The sequence below is a fragment of the Oncorhynchus mykiss genome, chromosome 3 (genome assembly GCF_057628025.1).
Source record: "Oncorhynchus mykiss isolate SJ-2025 chromosome 3, ASM5762802v1, whole genome shotgun sequence".
In the NCBI taxonomy this organism is placed as follows: domain Eukaryota; kingdom Metazoa; phylum Chordata; class Actinopteri; order Salmoniformes; family Salmonidae; genus Oncorhynchus; species Oncorhynchus mykiss.
In genome coordinates, this window is record NC_143024.1 from 39,519,913 (window position 1) to 39,540,830 (window position 20,918).

Consider the following 20,918-nt stretch of genomic DNA (forward strand, 5'->3'; position numbering starts at 1 on the left):
TAACACACGCATACATGCAAGCATGCACGTGCACACACACTCACACATACACACTCACAAACATGGCATGACACACACAACCTCCTCCACACACCTAATCCCTCAGCCATCAATTAGCACAATATCCTCTCCTTAAATACTATTGACACTTGTCTTTTAGGCTGATGAGACTGATGAGAGAGAGAGAGAGAGAGAGACAGAGAGAGAGAGAGAGAACTCTGTTTCCTGACTTTCCAAAGAAAGACAAACTCTGCAACAGGGGTGTTTCTCTATCTCTGTTTCTCTCTTTCCATCCCTCTATCTCTCCTTTGTTTCCACCAGATTTCCACCTCTCTCTCTCTCCTGGAATCAGAATAGAATGTGTTATAGGATGTAAAAATAATCCCATACATAAATACCAATATGGACACGTTGTTCACATTGGCTATGTGCATAGATAGTATGTCTACAGAACATGCATCCACAGAGCATTGTGGATAGAACAAGCCAAACAACAACTTGGGTACACACAAATTGAAGCAGCTGACATCCCAGTACTGCCATGGCACCTGTGCTGTAGATAGAAATGTATTCCAGACCTTCCAATTGCTTCTCCAGTATCTCGTCTTTAAATCAGATTTAAATTGAAAAAGAATTGCGGTCTTTTTTTATTGACAGTGTTTCGCCGTCTCAGTTTCAGAGTAACAGAAGCATTCAGAAACCACAGAGTTGAAATCATACGTATAGAATGACTAGAATAAAAAGCCTGGATTCTATTTCTAAGGTAGAAAGCTGTATTCTACTGTATGTATGTAGAATACCCCCAGGCTAGTATAAATGCTAACCATGTTTCCCCATCACAGTACCAGCAGGATTCAAAGCAACACTGAGTTGAAAAAAATGCTTCAGTATGCAGTCAATTAATATAGATTTACCTGTGTCTCACCCATTTATAAATGTCAATCATCCCCCAGGCCATCGAGGCTAACCTGGTGCAGAAGTCCCCTGGTGGGCTGACCTACATGGCGGAGTGGAGGGGGGGCATCCTGGACCACAAGATGGGCCACCTGGCCTGCTTCTCCGGGGGCATGGTGGTGATCGGCGCGGACGACGGAGCTCCAGAGAAGAGACAGCACTACCTGGACCTGGCTGCAGAGATTACGCACACCTGCCATGAGAGTTACAGTAGATCTGGTGAGTAGGACTGGGAAGGCATTGAGTATAGGACATCTGTGTGACCAAGGACAGGTATGAGATGAGTATTTAAGGATATTGGATATCCAATGGCTGGATGTTGCTCTGTGTATTCAGAGCAATTAGAGCATTTCCTGTTATTGTGCAGGACATTATCAAGTCAGTGAAATTACAATGCTGTTAGACTATCTTGTTAACCTCTCTGGCGTCCCACCTCGACAACAGCCAGTGAAATTGCAGGGCGCCAAATCCAAAACAACAGAAATCCCATAATTAAAGTTCCTCAAACATACAAGTATTATACGCCATTTTAAAATTAAACTTCTCGTAAATCCAACCACAGTGTCCGATTTCAAATAGGCTTTATGGTGAAAGCACACCAAACGATTATGTTAGGTCAGCGCCTAGTCACAGAAATCCATACAGCCATTTTCCAACCAAGGAGAGGTGTCACAAAAGTCAGAAATAGCATTAAAATGGATCACTTACCTTTGATGATTTTCTTCTGGTGGCACTCCCATGTCTACATGTTAGACAATAAATGTTTGTTTTGTTCGATAATGTCCCTCTTTATGACCAAAAATCTCCTTTTTGTTTGCGCGTTTAGTCCAGTAATCCGAATGCACAAGGTGCGGGCACTAAATCCAGACGAAAAGTTTTTAAAAAGTACAACAAAGTTCGTAGAAACATGTCAAACGATGTTTAACCTTTTTGGGATAGGGGGCAGCATTTCACTTTTGGATGAATAGCGTGCCCAGAGTGAACTGTCTCCTACTCTGTCCCAGATGCTAATATATGCATATTATTATTAGTATTGGATAGAAAATACTCTGAACTCATCTGGCAGGCAAAAACCTGAGAAGAAATCCAAACAGGAAGTAAGAAATCTGAGGTTGGTCGATGATTTTCAACCCAGTCCCTATTGAATTCACAGTGAGATATGGATGAAGTTGCACTTCCTAGGGCTTCCACTCAATGTCAACCGTCTTTAGAAACTGGTTTGAGGATTCTACTATAAAGGAGGGGCTCATGAGAGCTCTTTGAGTCAGTGGACTGGTAGGGTGTCTCAGGCTTGTAACGTGCGCTCCCGACAGAGTTTGCTCTCGTTCCAGTGCTTTTCTCTGATTGAAACCTTATTGATGATTTATGTTAAAAACATCATAAAGATTGATTCCATACATCGCTTTGCTTGTTTCTACGAACTGTAACGGAACATTTCGAGTTTTTGTCTGAATGAAGTGCTCGCGCCTCATTAAGATGGATTACTGGGCTGAACACGCTAACAACAAGTGGCTAAATGATGGACTTTATGGAACTTTATGGAACAAATCAGTCATTTATTGTCGAACATTGATTCCTGGGAGTGCCTTCTGATGAAGATCATCAAAGGTAAGTGAATATTTATAGTGTTTTTTCTAACTTCTGACTCCAAAATGGCGGATATTTCTTTGGCTGGATTGGGCTGAGCGCCGTTCTCAGATTATGCTTTTTCCGTAAAGTTTTTTTGAAATCCGACACAGCGGTTGATTTAAGGAGAAGTCTATCTTTAATTCTGTGAATAACACTTGTATCTTTTATCAATGTTTATTATGAGTATTTCTGCCAAATCACCGGATGTTTTGGAATCAAAACATTACTGCACGAAACGCGCCAATGTAATCTGAGATTTTTGGATATAAATATGCACATTATCGAACAAAACATACATGTATTGTGTAACATGATGTCCTATGAGTGTAATCTGATGAAGATCATCAAAGGTTAGTGATTCATTTTATTTATATTTCTGCTTTTTGTGACTCCTATCTTTGGCTGGGAAAATGGCTGTGTGTTTTTTGACTTGGCTATGACCTAACATAATCATATGTTGTGCTTTCGCTGTAAAGCATTTTTTAAATCAGACACGATGGGTAGATTAACAAGATGTTTATCTTTCATTTGCTCTATTGGACTTGTTAAAACCTTTCTAGGGCAGGCGTTACGCTAGCGGGACCCCACGACCACATTCCGCTGAAAAGGCAGCGTGCGAAATTCGAAAATATTTATTTGAAATATGTAACATTAACAAATCCAATACAACAAATGAAATATAAACATCCTGTTAATCTACCCATGGTGTCCGATTTAAAAAATGATTTACAGCGAAAGCACAACATATGATTATGTTAGCTAAAAAAAAGTTATTCCAAATTATTCTTTATCATCTTTCGACACTTCAATGTGCACTCATGCTGTCCTACCAGACCTCCTTTGAAAGGAGTAATCATTTGAAGGCAGTCAGTGGTGATTCAGAATGGAGAGAAAGACCAAGATGTCTGTTATTTGTAAAATAAACAGAGAATGAGAGTCTCACAGAGACCACAGGCAAATTATTTGTAGCACAACTCAACCTGGAGAGGACAAAGATCAAACAAGACCAAGATCATCTAGTCTTGATGAAATTCCACACACACAGTTCATTTTACACTATTTTGGGGTTTATATGGTATATATATATTGTTAAAACTATTCATATTGTTAACTATTCTGGTCATGGTGTTCATATTTTTGAAGTTAAAATTACACTAAATGGAGTAAATATCCAACTTGCAAAGAGTTGGTTAAATTGAACTCTAATTGCCATTTTATTATTTTCAGTATCATTTTTTATCAACTCCTTTGCCATTTTTCAATTTTCTGTGTTGTTTAAAATTAATAATCAACTCCAGCAGAGTACATTTCTCTTTCAGTTTACTTCCTTTGAGTTATAAGGGTATAAAGCCTTATTTAAATATTTATTGTGTCACATTATGGTTACTCATAATGGAGGTTAAAGTACTGCGTCCCAATCAACTCCAGTTATCAACACTAACTGCAGGGAGCGTATCACTACTCACTACCGAGGGTTAAGAAAACTCCCAGTAGAGTCAATTCAACCCAACATTTTTCAACTATCCTTTATTTACTGTGCTCTGTCTGGATGGAGAATGAACTCGAGGGAATCTAAAAGACTGAGGGAAAAAAAGATGAGTTGTGTACACTTTTGGCAGAAAAAAACTTGCTTGAACTTGATTTCTCGTTCTCGGCCTTGAAACTTCCGGAAATATATTATTAGGGAATCAATTTTGTGTGTTTTCACCACAGGGTGAGCAGACCGGTTTCATCCTGAAAATACAGCTGATGCGACTCATCGCATAACAGGTTTCTTGATATACTTAGAAGACTTTTGATCTCTCCACCCAAAAGGCACCTCCTCCTTTTTATGGCCATCCTCTGCTTTTTCTTCATTTTTTCCCCTTCTCATTAGAGGGCTGCTCAATATTTCACTTCCGAGCCTCTTAGCTTTTGTTGGATTGGATGCCCTTGGAGTGAGAAAGGAGGTTAAAAGGGTCTCTCCTTCTGCTGCACCTCTCTGCTGTCTGGATCTGTGCCATCAACACAACAGGGCCGGCTGGCCCCCGTCTTCTAGCCAAATAAAATAAATGTTTAATTGTCCCATGCGCCGAATACAACAGGTAGACCTTACAGTGAAATGCTTACTTACAAGCCCTCAACCAACAATTCAATTCAACAATTCAGAAAATCCCCCCCAAAAAGTAAGAGATAAGAATAACAAATAATTAAAGCACAGCAGTAAATAGCAATAGCGGGGCTATATACAGGGGGTACTGGTACAGAGTCAATGTGTCAATGTGCGGGGGCACCGGTGTCGAGGTAATTGTTGTAATTATGTACATGTAGGTAGAGTTATTAAAGTGGCTATGCATAGATAATAACAGAGAGTAGCAGCAGCATGAGGTGGGGGGGGGGGGATGCAAATAGTCTGGGTAGCCATTTGATTAACTGTTCATGAGTCTTATGGCTTGGGGGTAGAAGCTCTTTAGAAGCCTCTTGGACCTAGACTTGGTGCTCCGGTACCGCTTGCCGTGCGGTAGCAGAGAGAACAGTTTATGACTAGGGTGGCTGTAGTCTTTGACAATTTTTAGGGCCTTCCTCTGACACCACCTGGTATAGAGGTCCTGGAAGGCAGGAAGCTTGGCCCCAGTGATGTACTGGGCCGTACGCACTACCCTCTTTAGTGCCTTGCGGTCGGAGGCCGAGCAGTTTCCATACCAGGCAGTGATGCAACCAGTCAGGATGCTCTCGATGGTGCAGCTATAGAACCTTTGATGATCTGAGGACCCATGCCAAATCTTTTCAGTCTCCTGAAAGGGAATAGGTTTTGTCGTGCCCTCTTCACGACTGTCTTGGTGTGCTTGGTGACCATGTTAGTTTTATGGTGATGTGGACAGGTGGGAAAGGGCAGTGTGGAGTGCAATAGAGAGTGCATCATCTGTGGATCTGTTGGTGCAGTATGCAAATTGGAGTGGGTCTAGGGTTTCTGGGATAAGGGTGTTGATGTAAGCCATGAACAGCCTTTCAAAGCATTTCATGGCTACAGACGTGAGTGCTACGGGTCGGTAGTCATTTAGGCAGGTTACCTTAGTGTTCTTGGGCACAGGGACTATGGTGGTCTGCTAGAAACATGTTGGTATTACAGACTCAGACAGGGAGAGGTTGAAAATGTCAGGGAAGACACTTGCCAGTTGGTCAGCACATGCTCGGAGTACACGTCCTGGTAATCCGTCTGGCCCAGCCACCTTGTGAATGTTGACCTGTTTAAATCAAATCCAATCAAATCTTACTCACATCGGCTGCGGAGAGCGTGATCTCACAGTCATCTGGAACAGCTGATGCTCTCATGCATGTTTCAGTGTTACTTGCCTCGAAGCGAGCATAGAAGTTATTTAGCTCATCTGGTATGCTCATGTCACTGGGCAGCTCTCGCCTGTGCTTCCCTTTGTAGTCTGTAATAGTTTGCAAGCCCTGCCACATCCGACAAGCGTCGTAGCCGGTGTAGTATGATTCGATCTTAGTACTTTATTGACACTTTGCCTGTTTGATGGTTCGTCAGAGGGCATTGCGGGATTTCTTATAAGCTGCTCCTTTTAAAGCTGCAGCTCTAGCCTTTAGCTCAGTGTGAATGTTCCCTGTAATCCATGGCTTCTGGTTGGGATGTGTACGTACAGTCACTGTGGGGACGAAGTCCTCGATGCACTTATTGATAAAGCCAATGACTGATGTGGTGTACTCCTCAATGCCATTGGAGGAATCCCGGAACATAATCCAGTCTTTGCTAGCAAAACAGATTTGTAGTTTAGCATCTGCTTCATCGGACCACTTTTTTTATAGACCGAGTCACTGGTGCTTCCTGCTTTAATTTTTGCTTGTAAGCAGGAATCAGGAGGATAGCGTTATGGTCAGATTTGCCAAATGGAGGGTGAGGGAGAGCTTTGTACGAGTCTCTGTGTGTGGAGTACATTTTTTTTCCCTCTGGTTGCACATTTAACATGCTGATAGAAATGAGGTAAAGCTGATTTAAGTTTCCCTGCGTTAAAGTCTGCTGCCACTAGGAGTATCGCCTCTGGGTGAGCGTTTTCCTGTTGGCGGAATACAGCTCATTGAGTGTGGATTTTGTGCCAGCCTCGGTCTTTGGTGGAATGTAGGCAGCTTCGAAAAATACAGATGAAAACTCTTTAGGTAGATAGTGTGGTCTACCGCTTATAATGAGATACTCTACCTCAGGCGAGCAAAACCTTGAGACTGCTCCAGCTATTGTTTACAAATATGCATAGGCCCCCACCCCGTGTCTTACCAGAGGCTGCTGTTCTGTCCTGCCGATAGAGTGTATAACCCACCAGCTGTATGTTCTTAATGTTGTTATTCAGTCACGGCTCGGTGAAACATAAGATATTACAGTTTTTAATGTCCCATTGGTCGGATATATGTGCTTTCAGTTTGTCCCATTTATTTTCCAGCGATTGAACGTTAGCTATCGGAACGTAAGGCACAGATTAAGCACTCGTTGCCTGATCCTCACAAGGCATCCTGACCTCTTTCCGCGAAACCTACGTTTCCTTTTCCAGCGAATATCGAGGATCTGGGCCTGGTCCTGTATCTGTAGTATATCCCTCGCGTCTGACTCATTGAAGAAGAAATCCTCGTCCAATTTGAGGTGAGTAATCTCAGTTCTGATGTCCAGAAGCTATTTTCAGTAGCAGCAACATGGTGTACAAAACAAGTTACAAACAACACTTTTTTGTTTTGTTAATAGCACGGTTGGTTAAGAGCCGTTAAGACGGCAGCCCTACCCTCCGGCACAAACTTTACATCCCAAATGGATTCAGACATGAGGGAAAATGTCTGAAGGTTTTCCGTCATTGGCTAGTGTGCCTCGCTGTTGGGGAGGAGAGGAAGGTTGATGTATAGAAACATAAAACAGTCAATAGTTCAAAAGGCAGATGGGTTCTCGGTCCTAAAAAGAGTTGAGAAATTTGGAGTCGGTTGTGTGTGCTGAAATAGAAAGGAGATGATGTCAAGGAGTGAAATGCCACTGCTGCCATTGCTGCTCTCATTCCTTTCCTGCCAGATGGATGTAGTGACTGCAGTGAGTAGGTACAACAATGGATGTACTTACTAAGGATTGCCCCTTTAACAGGCAAGTGACCTTCATACAGCAGAACTATGTCCCCATTTGAACGCGATCCATTAACCTGTAAGAATGATTTTTTTATTCTGTCCACTGTTCTGCGACTGTCCTGCTAAATCGTTCCCTTGTCCCACAGTTGGGCTTTTTACATGTGGTCACCCTAATTCCACCAGTGGAGGCTTTGCTACTGCAACATGTGACACCAGCTTTTCGCATGTGAGGGGAATAACATTATTTCAACCCCACGTGTGAACTTGCAATTCCACATGTGAAATATAACTGCAATATCCGATATTCACAAACTGCAATTCACATGTGAGGTGAAACGTGTTATTCTCCTCACGTGTGAACATGTGAACGCTACATTTAATGCATGTGAAAAGATGGTTTCACATGTGAAATTTAAGCTCAACGTGTGTGTGATTTCACATGTGAAAATGCAAATTTGACGTGTTTTTTTTGTTGTCTGCAAACGACCTGGCAAATAACCTACAACGGTTTTGGGGGGAAAAAACACTATGTGAAACATGCGTCATGTGACATACGTAGTAATACACAATCATCCTGATTGAGATTCAAAATGTGAAATGTTGCCATGCCAATGGACTTACCCTGAACTGTAAATGTAAAATAAATTGCTACCCAGAATAGCAACCATTGGGCTACTGTAGATGGGAATCCTGTTCACATGCTGTCGCTATGGCCTTCCAGAGTGGCAGCCGGCTAACAGAGACAGAATGTCTAGACCATCTGGATTACAAGACCAACTGGGGAACAGGTCTTTATTGTAGAGCTCATTTTCCATGACTTTTTAGAGCGTAATGTCGGAATCCTGATTCTGTGCCAGGGCAATAGTATTTATAGTGCGTTGCTAATTCACCCACAGCTATGTGGTTTGTTTTGATTTGTTTCAGTACCTCAGAAGACTGATTGAACAAACTATTAACTTAAAAATAAATTGACTCAAATAAAATTCCTCATCTCTCATGTTTTTGTTTTAAGTACGTCATTTAATCTGTTCACTCTGTGTCTCTCGAATCTCCCTTTAGCTACGAAATTAGGGCCCGAGGCATTCCGATTCGACGGCGGGGCAGAAGCCACGGCGACCAGACTGAGTGACAGATACTACATCCTGCGGCCGGAGGTCATCGAGAGCTACATGTACATGTGGAGGTTGACCCATGACCCCAAGTACCGGGAGTGGGGCTGGGAGGCAGTGGAGGTGAGTCACACAGACGTTAACGTTTCACAGTCTTCATGATGCAGCCATAATGTCACTAAAGTAATGACTTATAACTCTGGTGCTTTATCGGCAAAATATCTTCTGGTTATATTTGTTACATTTTTATTAGCAATGAGTTTAAACTGAGTGGAGATCTGGCTCTTATCCTTAAAGTGCATTTAACAAGGATGTGTAAAGAACAATAAAACCGTGATTCTAGAATATGTTGTTGAAATATGATTAAAAACCTCAATAGAGACAATCATATTCCACATACAGATGGCGGATCTTAACTTGATCACTCTTGTGGCAGAGCATTTTCCTGCTGCATCAGGAAATTCAAACGAGTCCCTGAAAAATAGCAGTTATCTTTTCTCCATGTGCGGGCAGTCGAGTCACTTGGATCAGGGCTTGCTATCAAAATCATTTTCTCTCTCACTCGCTTAAATGCTATGCCTAGGTCCTATTACTGCAACATTCAAATGTACAAAAATGTATCTGAAATGCAGCCATACGCATTAACTGTCGTTTTATCGTTTTATATAGCTTAACACAATATAAATATTGGTCTACATTAGGTTACGACCATACAAGTGTATCCTAAGGTCAAAATTGAGTTCAGTCGTGGCCTTGAGGTGATCTAGCTGTTAGGGTCGCTGCCTTCAGCGCTCACATATAGGCCTACCGTGCAGGCCTACCACACCTTTCTCGCACAAATAACTCAATCCCCCGATTGACTTGATTTATTTACACATTTCAAATATTATTCCAGGGATATTTTACCCCTGATCTTGATAAGACATGACCATACCAGACACTTTAGGAGAACATAAATAGGAAACAAATATAATAATAACAATAGGCTACATAGGCCATAGTAGATTTGCCATGGTAAATTATTATAAACTTCCTTTCTATTGCACGGAATGTTTGCCAAAGAGATAAATCGCCCTTCTGCTCAAAAAGGACTAAGTTGTTCTGATGACAATACCAACCGTGTGTGTTGAATTTAGTCAATCACTGAATTGACCAACTGAGCTAATTGATCACGTCAGTGATGACTAAATTCAACACACCTGGTCTTCCATGGAGGGCCTAGTTTGAGTTTTTTCCTTTCAATTAAGCCCTAGACAACCAGGTGTGGGGAGTTCCTTACTAATTAGTGACCTTAATCCATCAATCAAGTACAAGTGAGGAGCGAAAACCCACAGACACTCGGCCCTCCGTGGAATGAGTTTGACACCTGTGCTGTAACCCCTGCCGGAATGAATCCTGTAAACACGTGGAATGAATGCGTAAAAAAACTATACATTCGTCCACGAGTCAAAGGGTAGTGGGCCGGATTCGAAGCCATGCCGACTCTGGCATATGTGTGCCGGGGTTAGTGGCTGTAACCGTTGGACCACATAGGCACTGAGAAAACCAACCATTTATTATACCTGTTGCGTTCCTTCGACATATCATAAAACAATAGTTTTTTAAAAATCTAGTTTTCCTCCTGCGACGAAAGGGTTCAAATTGAGATCTGACATCTATACTGGTCTCTGTCCATGCGTATTCTCTCGAGGAACTAATGTACAGTACATATAATTGAACATGGTCACGGTCCTTCGATGCTACGTCTAACAAGGCAGTGTGAGGGCAGAACTAGCCAGGCTGATTAGCATATTACTGCCCCTTGACAACAGCAGACTAATGCACCATAATTAACACAGACCCCTGTTCTTACTGTTGCATCTGCACGAGAAGAAGCAAAGTGTGGGGTTTGACAACCCTTTGTGCCCCATAATTAATGCACGTGTCAGTCTGATCACACAGGATGAATGCTATATCTATCATCCCAACCCCCCGTTTGCAATGGCTAAGGGGATTGCGAGCCACGCTATTAGCTCTGCCCCCATTCACCACCTCAACCCCAAGCTCTTGTTCTCACTCGTGCTACTGGATGCCGTGGAATATTGTATAAGGTGCCCCAGGACAAGACCTTAATATAAGTAGGCTTTATGTTTGGTGTACTGTGAGGCAAAATAGTGTGTTTGAGGTCATGGTACCAGGTTGACGCATCTGTCTCTGGCTCTCCATAAACGACCTTATGTTCCCGTATCAGCGTTGCGCTACTCCAGTACTTGAGCGCTGCAGTCCTACTACTGGAAGTTTGATTTGATAGGAATTGCCGTCATTACGTCGATAGGTAGGGAGATGCTGTCTGTGCCCATTGGCTAACTGCTGGTATAGTACATGTCCATTTTGACATGAACATCCCTCCTGCGCTCTTCTTTCTATTCTTCTCCCCAGGCTCTGGAGCAACACTGCAGAGTCGAAGCTGGTTTCTCTGGGATCCGAGACGTGTACGCCCAGACAGTCAGCCACGATAACATGCAACAAAGCTTTTTCCTCTCCGAGACACTCAAGTAAGTCTAACACGGCCAGTCAACCCCCCCCCCCCCCCCCCCCCCTCCACCTACTGAGAATATACCAGCAAACACTTAGCTTTTTTTGATTTGTAAACGGCCCTAGAGCTTCTTCCACTAAGTGTAAGTAGCATATACAGTTTCTGAGAAGTAGTAAGAAGTAAATGGCAATTGCAGTTTAAATCCCCCTAGAGTTGGTCGAATTAGCATAATACAAAAATCCCCATTAAAATCCGTTAGTTTAAGCTCCAGATATATTTTTTCACTGGCTGCTTCTCAATCCACCGCATCCACCGATGTTGCCCTTCCGCGTCTGCGGTGAAAGGTGACAGAGCCAGAGCGGGGTTTATCAGACCACGAGACATCCCGAGAAATCTGTCTCCTCACCAAAACGTCTGTGGTAGCTTGACCCCTCTATGGGAAGATGAGACTACGTGTTGGTTATTTTGCTCTAGGACGCCCACAAGCCTCACAAGAAAACAAAATCATTCCGGACCTTCCTTTTATCTCTCAGATATAGGATAGACTGTTCAGAACAAACTTCCTTTAGATTGTTGGGGGAAATATCTGTTTGTTTATCCATGTGCGAAGCTGTTATTCAATGCATTTCTATGGGCTAATAGCAGTAAGGCTAAATTCAACGTTTCGTCAAATAATAGTTTTATTTTTATACCTTAAAGGATCCTAAAACTTCATATCAAATAAATAAATGATCCTTGGTATGACCATCTTAAAACAATTCCATATGTTAGCTTGGAACCCCCATCTCCCTGGCTTAGACTCCCTGGCTTAGACTCCCTGGCTTAGACTCCCTGGATTAGACTCCCTGGCTTAGACTCCCTGGCTTAGACTCCCTGGCTTAGACTCCCTGGCTTAGACTCCCTGGCTTAGACTCCCTGGCTTAGACTCTAAAGCATGAAGAAATGTTTTCTCGTTAGCTATGGTATACACTTTCCACCCTATTTACTGGTCTGTCTGTCTGTCGCGAGAACACTCACATTAGTCTAAGATATTCACACAATATGTTGAGTGCACTCGAGCACAGTATCTTCATCTCAACATTTACAGACAAACCTTATCGTGAAAGGAATAGAAATGGAGGAATTCCCATTTAGATTCAGCTGAAAGACTCCATCTCGCCCCCTCTCAGATTCCGTTTGTGATGGGCTGGTTAAGTGATGTGGACAATCCACATAGTGATGTTGCTTCAGACCGTGAGGGACGTGTGAGTGTCGTCTGGGCCCCCTTAGATAAAGAACCCTTAAAAAACGTTGGTGGGAAAATGGAGAAAGCTGTGTTTTATACTAAATCTTTTCAGGAGAGATAAGATGAGTTATAATTTATTTATTTTATAAAAAAAATGGGGGGGGGGCGATCTCCAGACAGGCTTTAAATTAAGCACCCGCTTCACCTTGCTGTTGTTCATCATTTATTGTATGCGTCAATAATTCAATTATTTCATTCAATAGTCATTACAAAGAGACTTGTTTTACGAAAGCAAAGAATGTCATGTCGTCACATCAGTAGTTCATCTATCACTGCCCAACCATGATTAAAACATGTTTTATTGGCTCATACAATAGCATTATAGCCATGATGCATTTGTTTAGATACCCGTAGTCTAGGAGAAAACTAGCCGGTGTGCGAATCCTTTATTCATGCCGTTCGCTTCCTCCAGACACTGACTCTGTTTGTCCCTCTCAGGTATCTATACCTGCTCTTCTCTGACGATGACCTACTGCCTCTGGAGGACTGGGTGTTCAACACGGAAGCTCACCCCCTGCCCGTCGTCCGCAAGAGCTGCCTACAGGGGGAGGGAGGGACACACGACAAGACAACCTCGGAGTAGCAGCCTGCTGTATAACCACTGCACAACTCACCTGCATACAGACACTGAATAACACGTATTCTTACATCACATGCATACAACACACACACATAGACACACACACAGACCCACACAGGACAGCATTACACACAGGTAACAACAACACAACAAAATGCAGGGCCCACGTCCCTTGGGCCCTGTTACAGACTCTCAATTCCTTTCCAGTAAAGGATCTTGTCGTATACGCTGTGATTGTATAATCTTGAGCCGGGTCGGGACTACTTCCTGCCGGCGTTACTTTCTGTGGACAATCAGGACGAACATGATTTTCATGAAAAGAGCACCTTTTTTTCTTTCCTTCTTTCCTCTGTGAGGAAACCAAGAGTATCTTGCAGACCCAAATGTAATGGGAAGAGTGCTGTATTATGGGCCATATTGAGAGAGAGAGAGAGAGAGAGAACCACTGAGCTTTTGCTTTGATTCCGTTTTTCACCGCAATCAATTAATGATTTCACCTGATCTTGTCATGGCTTTTCTTCTCTGTCTCTTTGACCAAAGTTGTTTGTTGTTTTGTTCACCCCCTCACAATTCCCTTAACACATCCTTTTTGTGGTGAGGTTTGACAGACGAATAGGGAGGGATGAATGGTGTTGAATATTAAATGTATAGACAATTGTGAAATGTAATACTCAAAATCCACCTTGAAAATGATTTTTTATTCAGAGTTTCCTGGCAGAAACAGGTTAATTGAATAATAACAGGCATGGGGAAAAATTGAAAACGGAAGAGGTTGTTGGAGTGTCTTACATGTCCAGGGACCATTTTTATAAATGGTTTGTCTTTATAATTTGTTTCGAGTACAATACTGGTGACATATTTTCATCGGGGCAAGTCTGCGTTGAATCCTCCTTACCCTCTTTCAGAGCGTAGCTTCACATTGTGTGAGTCCTGTGACTTTAACACAACTGTCAGTCCTGTTACTGTAACACAGGTGTCGGTCCTGTGACTGTAACACTGTAACACAAGTGTAAGTCCTGTTACTGCAGCACTGTAGAACGAGTGTCAGTCCTGTGACTCCAACAAGTGACAGTCCTGCTACTGTAATACAAGCACTCACAACCATCCCAGAGGCAAGATCACCACAGCTAGTCTCAGTCGCTTACTATGACTGGGCTCAAATATGCTTGCCAAAGTTATCAGCCCTCATCGAGAGCTCCAGCTCTCTCAAATCCGCAGTGGGGAAAGTTAGGCTTGAAGCTAAGGGTTTCCTAAAAATGTATTTCGTAGAGGGGAATGTGAATGGCGCTTTCCTATTTCATCCTTATTCGTATCATCACTGCTGTCCAATGCAGAGAGAATGTGCTGTACATACCTGGATGAATGTAAGGGTCCCCTGTATTAGCTTGTCTTCAGTTTCCTTTGTGATTTATTTGACTTGATTATGTCATTATTTTCATTGCTTTTTCATTTTGCTTCCCTCAGGTGTTTCTGTAAAAGAGGAAAAAACGTTTGACTAATTATAGTTCTGGTTGATATGAATTATTGTTATTACTTATCTTTCATTGTTGAATATTTTCAAATACTGATAAAAGACCTGTGCAACTTTGTACATTTAAAGCAAATTCATTTGCTTTGTCTGGATTCTTTTGTTGTTGTCTGTCCCTAATATTACTGCTTATGGTTTTTACTGTATGTTAAATCTATGTTTGACCTCAACTTCCAACACATTGACTGAGTGTATTTCCTGAATACACAACTGTCAACTTAACCTATTGATATGGAAGACCTAAGAGCTTCGCCATACTTCACGTATGAAACCGCATCACGTATCTGTACCACCAATGCTGCAATTGGCAAAGCTCTGCTTTCTGTTGCTTTGTGCTCCAGGTCTACCAATACAACGTCTCCTATACCTTAGCACCCAAGGCTGTCAACATCGATATCAGACAAGATCACTCTCCAATGACATCAAGGTTACAAATATGTACATGGCTCTTAGCTCTTGTTCACGTTGTCGTTCAGGGCCCACATTCACAAAACCTTCTTAAGAAACGTTTTCTTTTTTTTTTTGCGTAAGAAGTGGTTTGTGAATCTGGGCCCAGGTACACAAAACACTGCAGGGGAATGGGTGTTTGGTTGAGTGAAGTCAGTGGGTGTTTGGTTAAGTGAAGCCAGAAGGTATAGTGTGAAAGAGTGATCAGAACATAGAAGGGCACGCCAGCTAAGCCTTCAAACAGTCTGTACATTGAGTACAACTCTTGTGAAGGTAGTTCTTTGCATAACATCTAGACATACTTTATGCCATCTATGTCTCAAAGACTCAACAACTTATTCAATATCATAAATGCATAGTTTTACGCAGTGTTGGGGAGTAGTGAACTACATGCAGTTCAACTAGTAATTTGACTACATTTTGCAGTGGCTTAGTGATAGTTGAACACATTTCAAATCTAGGTAGTGTTTTCAGTAGTTCACTTTTTCACAATGTAGCGGTATAGCTAACTTCTGGAACTACACTCTACTTTTTTGGGGAAAAAAAACAAATATGGGTGAAGTAGGAAATAATTCCCTTTCTTTTTTGGAATTAGACCTGGAAAAGCTTCACTTGAAAAATCGTTTTTTGTTTAATAGGCTAAACTACACCTTCTGTTAACATATAACCCCAAAGTGATTGGTTCTTGCCATTTGTTGTCTATGACATTTAAATAGGAACATTTTCACAAAATAGTTGGATGTAATGAACTCTTTCAAAGTAACTTTGAGTAAACTGCATATTCTTCAGGGTAGCTTTAATGTAGCTTCCTTTCTTCCCGTGTGAAGTAATTGGTAGCTTGGTAAACTATATTTTCAGAATATCTTCCCCAACACTGGTTTTGTGCTGCTTGGATTCATTGCTAGTATATCACTCTGCGTTTTAATGGAATTTTTCCTCATTGATTTTCATGAGAGGAGATGAGGTGCTCACTGAGTGAAGACATTTGATTAATTGTTGGCACAGGGGAAGTTCATTACAGATGTAATTGATGGGGGGGGAAGTCTCCAAGATAGGTAAGGTTCCAGCAATTAGGAATCAAAAATGAATCATGTGGGTTTAGTCATCTCACCAATGGAACACAGGAGAGACAATTTAATTTCATTCTGCTGCAAAAAGTATACCTTCACATGTAACCAGAAGGGCTCATCCAAATCAAGTTATTAGAATTGTATTATATTTTGTCAACAGAGCAAATGTACTTGTTTAGGTAATGGTTTAAGTCAAGCAGACAAAAAAAAAAACAGACAATAGTATTTTGTAAGAAATGCCTGTAATTCTCCCCTTTTCTTACCTTTACACAATATTTTTGGAGTCAAACGGAGACAAAGACATGCTGACATACTAAGAGATGCCTTAGCTTTAAGGTCTGAGAAAGATTGAAGCTGAGAGCAATGAGAGCATGGTGTGCATCCACGAGCAGCCCTGTTCGGTGTTGGGAGCTACGGATGGGGGGTATTACTGTACATTTGAATGCACCTGGGACTGATACTGATAATCCGTCCTGTCTTCCCCCCCGTAATAATTCCAGTGAAACAGAGCAGAGGAGACGGTGGGGGCCAGTCACCACTGCTTAGTGAGCGGCCATTGTTATCTTCCTCTCACAGCTTGGTCTCGGCGGCCCCACACGGCTCACGTATGGCCCCCATAGCTCTATGTGCATGTACTGCCGTCAATATGGCCGACCTTGCAGAGGAAGGCCCGACAACGTTTGGCGTGGACCTGGTGTGTGTGTGTGTGTGGACAACAAAGGGGAATGGCAGGGGATTTAAATTATCGTATGTGTGCACTGTAAAGAAGAGGTGAGGCGATGTGTTGTACTAGCATATGCCTGCTCACTTCCCTGTGTCTCTTCCGATGACCAGGGAGGCAGCGAGACAGACTATAATTCAAGGCTGTTTCCTTATTCAACCTCCCTCTTCAAGGGATGAAATTAAGATCAAGATTTGACTTCATGCTCAATGGCTTTTACCCCCTGCCCTCTCGTCTGTGCGCGCTTTCATGGTTTGTTAAGTGGTTATTTTCTCTCAGGGTTTTGAAGAGTAAAAAAAGAGAAACAATTTAAAGATTTTCAGGATAATACCTCAACAACAAAAATAAGAAACTGCCCATATCTAATCTTGTGAAAGGACGGGTTTGTTTTTGTTTTTGACAGCTCTTTGCGGTGAAAGGCCGATTTCCCAAAGGCAGACTACAAAGGCAGACTACAAAGGCAGACTCCAAAGGCAGACTCCAAAGGAAGACTCCAAAGGCAGACTCCAAAGGCAGACTCCAAAGGAAGACTCCAAAGGCAGACTCCAAAGGCAGACTCCAAAGGCAGACATTTCCGTGCCATTGTTCAATAGAAAAAGATGGAAGAAACAGAGCAGGCCTGAATATGACTGACCAAAGGTCAAACAATGGAAGTAGAAACATTAGGCATTTCCCCAAGCATTATCAAATTCTAATGAACCTCTTTCCTGTCCGATTCAATTAGTCTCTATCCTCGCTCAATTATATTCTTTCCGTTCTTGTGTTTCCCTCAGTTGGAGATATAGCAGTTAAATGGCTGCTTTTGCTACAGTACGATGAAAATGGAGCACACCATTTATAGTATAGCACCTGTTGATGCATTGGATACAAGCGTTGCTCTACTCTAAATCTGCTTTATTTGGGTGGGGAAACCTGATGCTTGCTGTTGCTTGGAAGACAGGGCTACATTCAGTGAGAATGATACTGATTTGTATGCATTGCCAAGAGAATGAAATACATACCTCTAGGAGAAAATTGCACTTTATTTGATACATTTAAAGGTTTCATGATTAGATTACGTTGCTAATGAAAACGGATGTTTTTGTCCAATTTCATGATTATCAAATCTTAATGTCAAGATTGTATGATGTTGGGAAATGATCCTATTCTTCCAGGGCATACAGGCATACTCACATTGCTGTTCAACATTATCATAATGGAATGGAATTTTCCATGGTGTCTTCCAATGCACCCAGCTTGTGAGAGGAGACAAGGATTTGTGTTTTCCCCAACTGTGTGCATGTGAAAGGGGATAGCTAATCAGTTGCTCAACTGAATGCATTCAACCGAAGTGTGTCTTCTGGATTTAACCTAAATCAGAGAGGTGTGGGGGGCTGCCTTAATCGGCATCCACATCATCGGCACCAGTTGTTGTTGGGGGTTAACTGCCATAGTCAAGGGCAGAACAGCAGATTAATCCACCATGCCGGCTCGGGGATTCGAACCGGCGACCTTTCAGTTACTGGCCCAACGATTCTGCATGTGTGTGTGTGTTAAGCAGATTACCCCAGACAACGGGGTGCTGATTGGTCTGTCAGAAAACTGCATCGCCAGCACTTCTCAAGGTCCAATAGTCCTGGGTCACCCAGCTACCAACACCTTGTTAGGGAGAGGGAGCAATCACAGCTGCTAACACAGACATCCACAATAGCACTGGGACCTCATGTTCATTAGAGCACAGTGTAGCAAAATATTTTACAACGGAAACAGAAGTAAACCTTTCTTATTGGACAATTCCAGATAGTACCTCCTCGTTTCGGAACGTTTCCTTCCGCTTTATTACTAGTGAACACAACCCTCATGAACACTGAGTTCAACAGAAGAAGACGTCCAGTAAAGGAATCTGTTCAAAAGTCTATTCAGTGAACTATTGTATGATTCCTACTGTAGTTTGCAGGATTGCATGGTAATTCAAGGTCACACGGTTCAGGGTTAAAATGACAATGGGCGAAACAACAATGGCGAATTATTCTGCCTCAGTAAACGTCAATGATTGTTTATGCTGTGTTTGGAGCTGGTGATTTGCGGTCTGTCAGCCGTTGCCAGAGTGAAGCAGGCTCTTATGCCAATTAATGTTGCATTTTTTCCCCCCCTGAGGCTTTGAATAATCAGAGAGCCTATTTCAGAATGTCTGTCCTGATTAATCTAACGCAAATTTTCTACCATGTTCATTGTAAATTTATATCCAGTTGTCACTCACACCGCAGTATACTATGCATATCGCCCTCTCTGTGACATTACAGTGGCCGCAGTTTGGAGAGATTTTAGGCATTAAAAAACAAGCCCTATTTTCTCAGCAGGTGGTGTTCTGACAATGGTTTGAGGGCTCTCTATCTATCTCTCTCTCTCTCTCTCTCTCTCTCTCTCTCCCTCTCTATAGATATGATGTATTTTCATACAGGAGATAGTTTTGTCTTGTTATTCTGCAGGTACTTTTGAATGGGCTTCATACCATTGTTTTGTTTTAACAGCAGTATACTAAAATAAACATGGGTGTGAGTTTTGACTAGTTTATTACAAGCCATAACAATTGTTAAGGGAAACCTGCCTTGTGCTTTTAACACATCTCAATTATGTGTGTTCTGATGGGAAGGTGCTAAAGCTTTTTGGAAGCCACATAGACTGACGACGCTAATAGAATACAAATATGTTTGCAGGATAATTGTTTAATCTCAAATGTGTTTTTGTTTTTGAAGATTGAAATGAATCTCATTGCTCTGAGATTCGGTTGTGTTTTACAGGATAATAGGCAGGCTATGCTTGATTTAAAGGTTGTTGCAATCCATTAGAGCAATTGTAATGATTCAACCAGGGTTGAAGAGCATTAAGTACCACATCCTTGAGAAGAATAACACTCACCCATGGTTTTACATGAACATTTGCAGGGTTAGTTTGAATTGTGTGCTGGCATTATGCCTAGACTCTAAATAGTTACATGGACCTCTTCAACTGAGGAGCAGCAGTAATCAATGTACAGATGCTGAGCCCTGAGTGGAGCTCTGGAGAAATCGTATCATCTTTTATAACTCTCAAACTATCGACTGGGACCATTTTGACACAACAGGCATATTGTAGATTTCATAGCCCAAAGGTGGTTTCTTCAATTCTTTAAATTTGTCATGACTTTTTCAATCAACTTGTTCCTAATGCATGGAGGGGGGGGGTCTGTATCAGTGACTTTGACCAGGTAGACAGATCATCTATAGAGATATGTGACTCACCACCTGGATTCGGTCTTATGTAGCAAAATGTTTTTTTGTGTTTTTTTTTAATGTTGGTTAAAAGTAGAGACTCAGAGCTACAAAGTGATATATCGTATGCTGCATTTTTGAGGAACAATGGGAAAGTCATTCTGCTTTGAAAATTGATACACTTGTAAACACACTTTTGAGAAAATGGCCTTTGAAATACCTACTGGAGAGCTTTCCTTTGTCTACACCCATCCAGCATTGTTCACACCCTCTTAAACCAGCCCCACCCATCTCTTTAAGGATTCACATGAGATCATGTGCTAAACAGTGAGTAGTGTAGTAAAGATTAAAACTAAAAGTGATAGTAGCCTACAATAAGGAAAAATGACAGGTAAACAGAAAGTGTTTAAGTCCCCCAGTAAAATACTACTTGAGTAAAAGTCTAAAAGTATTTGGTTTTAAAAATACTTAAGTATCAAAAGTAAATAGAATTTCTAAAATGTACTTAAGTATCAAAAGTAAAAGTATAAATTATTTCAAATTCCTTAAACCAGACGGACCAATTTTTTTAAAAATGTTTTTATTGACGGATAGCCAGGGGCACACTCCAACACTCAGATGTAATTTACAAATGAAGCATTTGTGTTTAGTGAGTCTGTGAGGTATGTCACAAAATCATGTTACGACCACACATTTCAATATTCATTTTATATATAAATATTTTGCTAAGTCTTGCTAAGTGGATGGGTCTCTACAGAAGTG

The 20,918-nt window shown here is 41.7% G+C and overlaps 1 protein-coding gene across 1 annotated transcript in view; it reads left to right on the forward strand.

Moving 5' to 3' along the window:
- The window catches only part of LOC110504004 (mannosyl-oligosaccharide 1,2-alpha-mannosidase IA), a 203,212-nt gene extending 188,448 nt beyond the window's left edge, over window positions 1-14,764 (forward strand). Inside the window, exons 9-12 of the mRNA XM_036973737.2 lie at window positions 954-1,173; window positions 8,731-8,903; window positions 11,199-11,314; window positions 13,019-14,764. Coding sequence (XP_036829632.1) covers window positions 954-1,173; window positions 8,731-8,903; window positions 11,199-11,314; window positions 13,019-13,163 — 654 coding nt within the window. The 3' untranslated portion in view covers window positions 13,164-14,764. The remainder of the gene's footprint in view (window positions 1-953; window positions 1,174-8,730; window positions 8,904-11,198; window positions 11,315-13,018) is intronic.
- The last annotated feature ends 6,154 nt before the right edge of the window (window positions 14,765-20,918 follow it).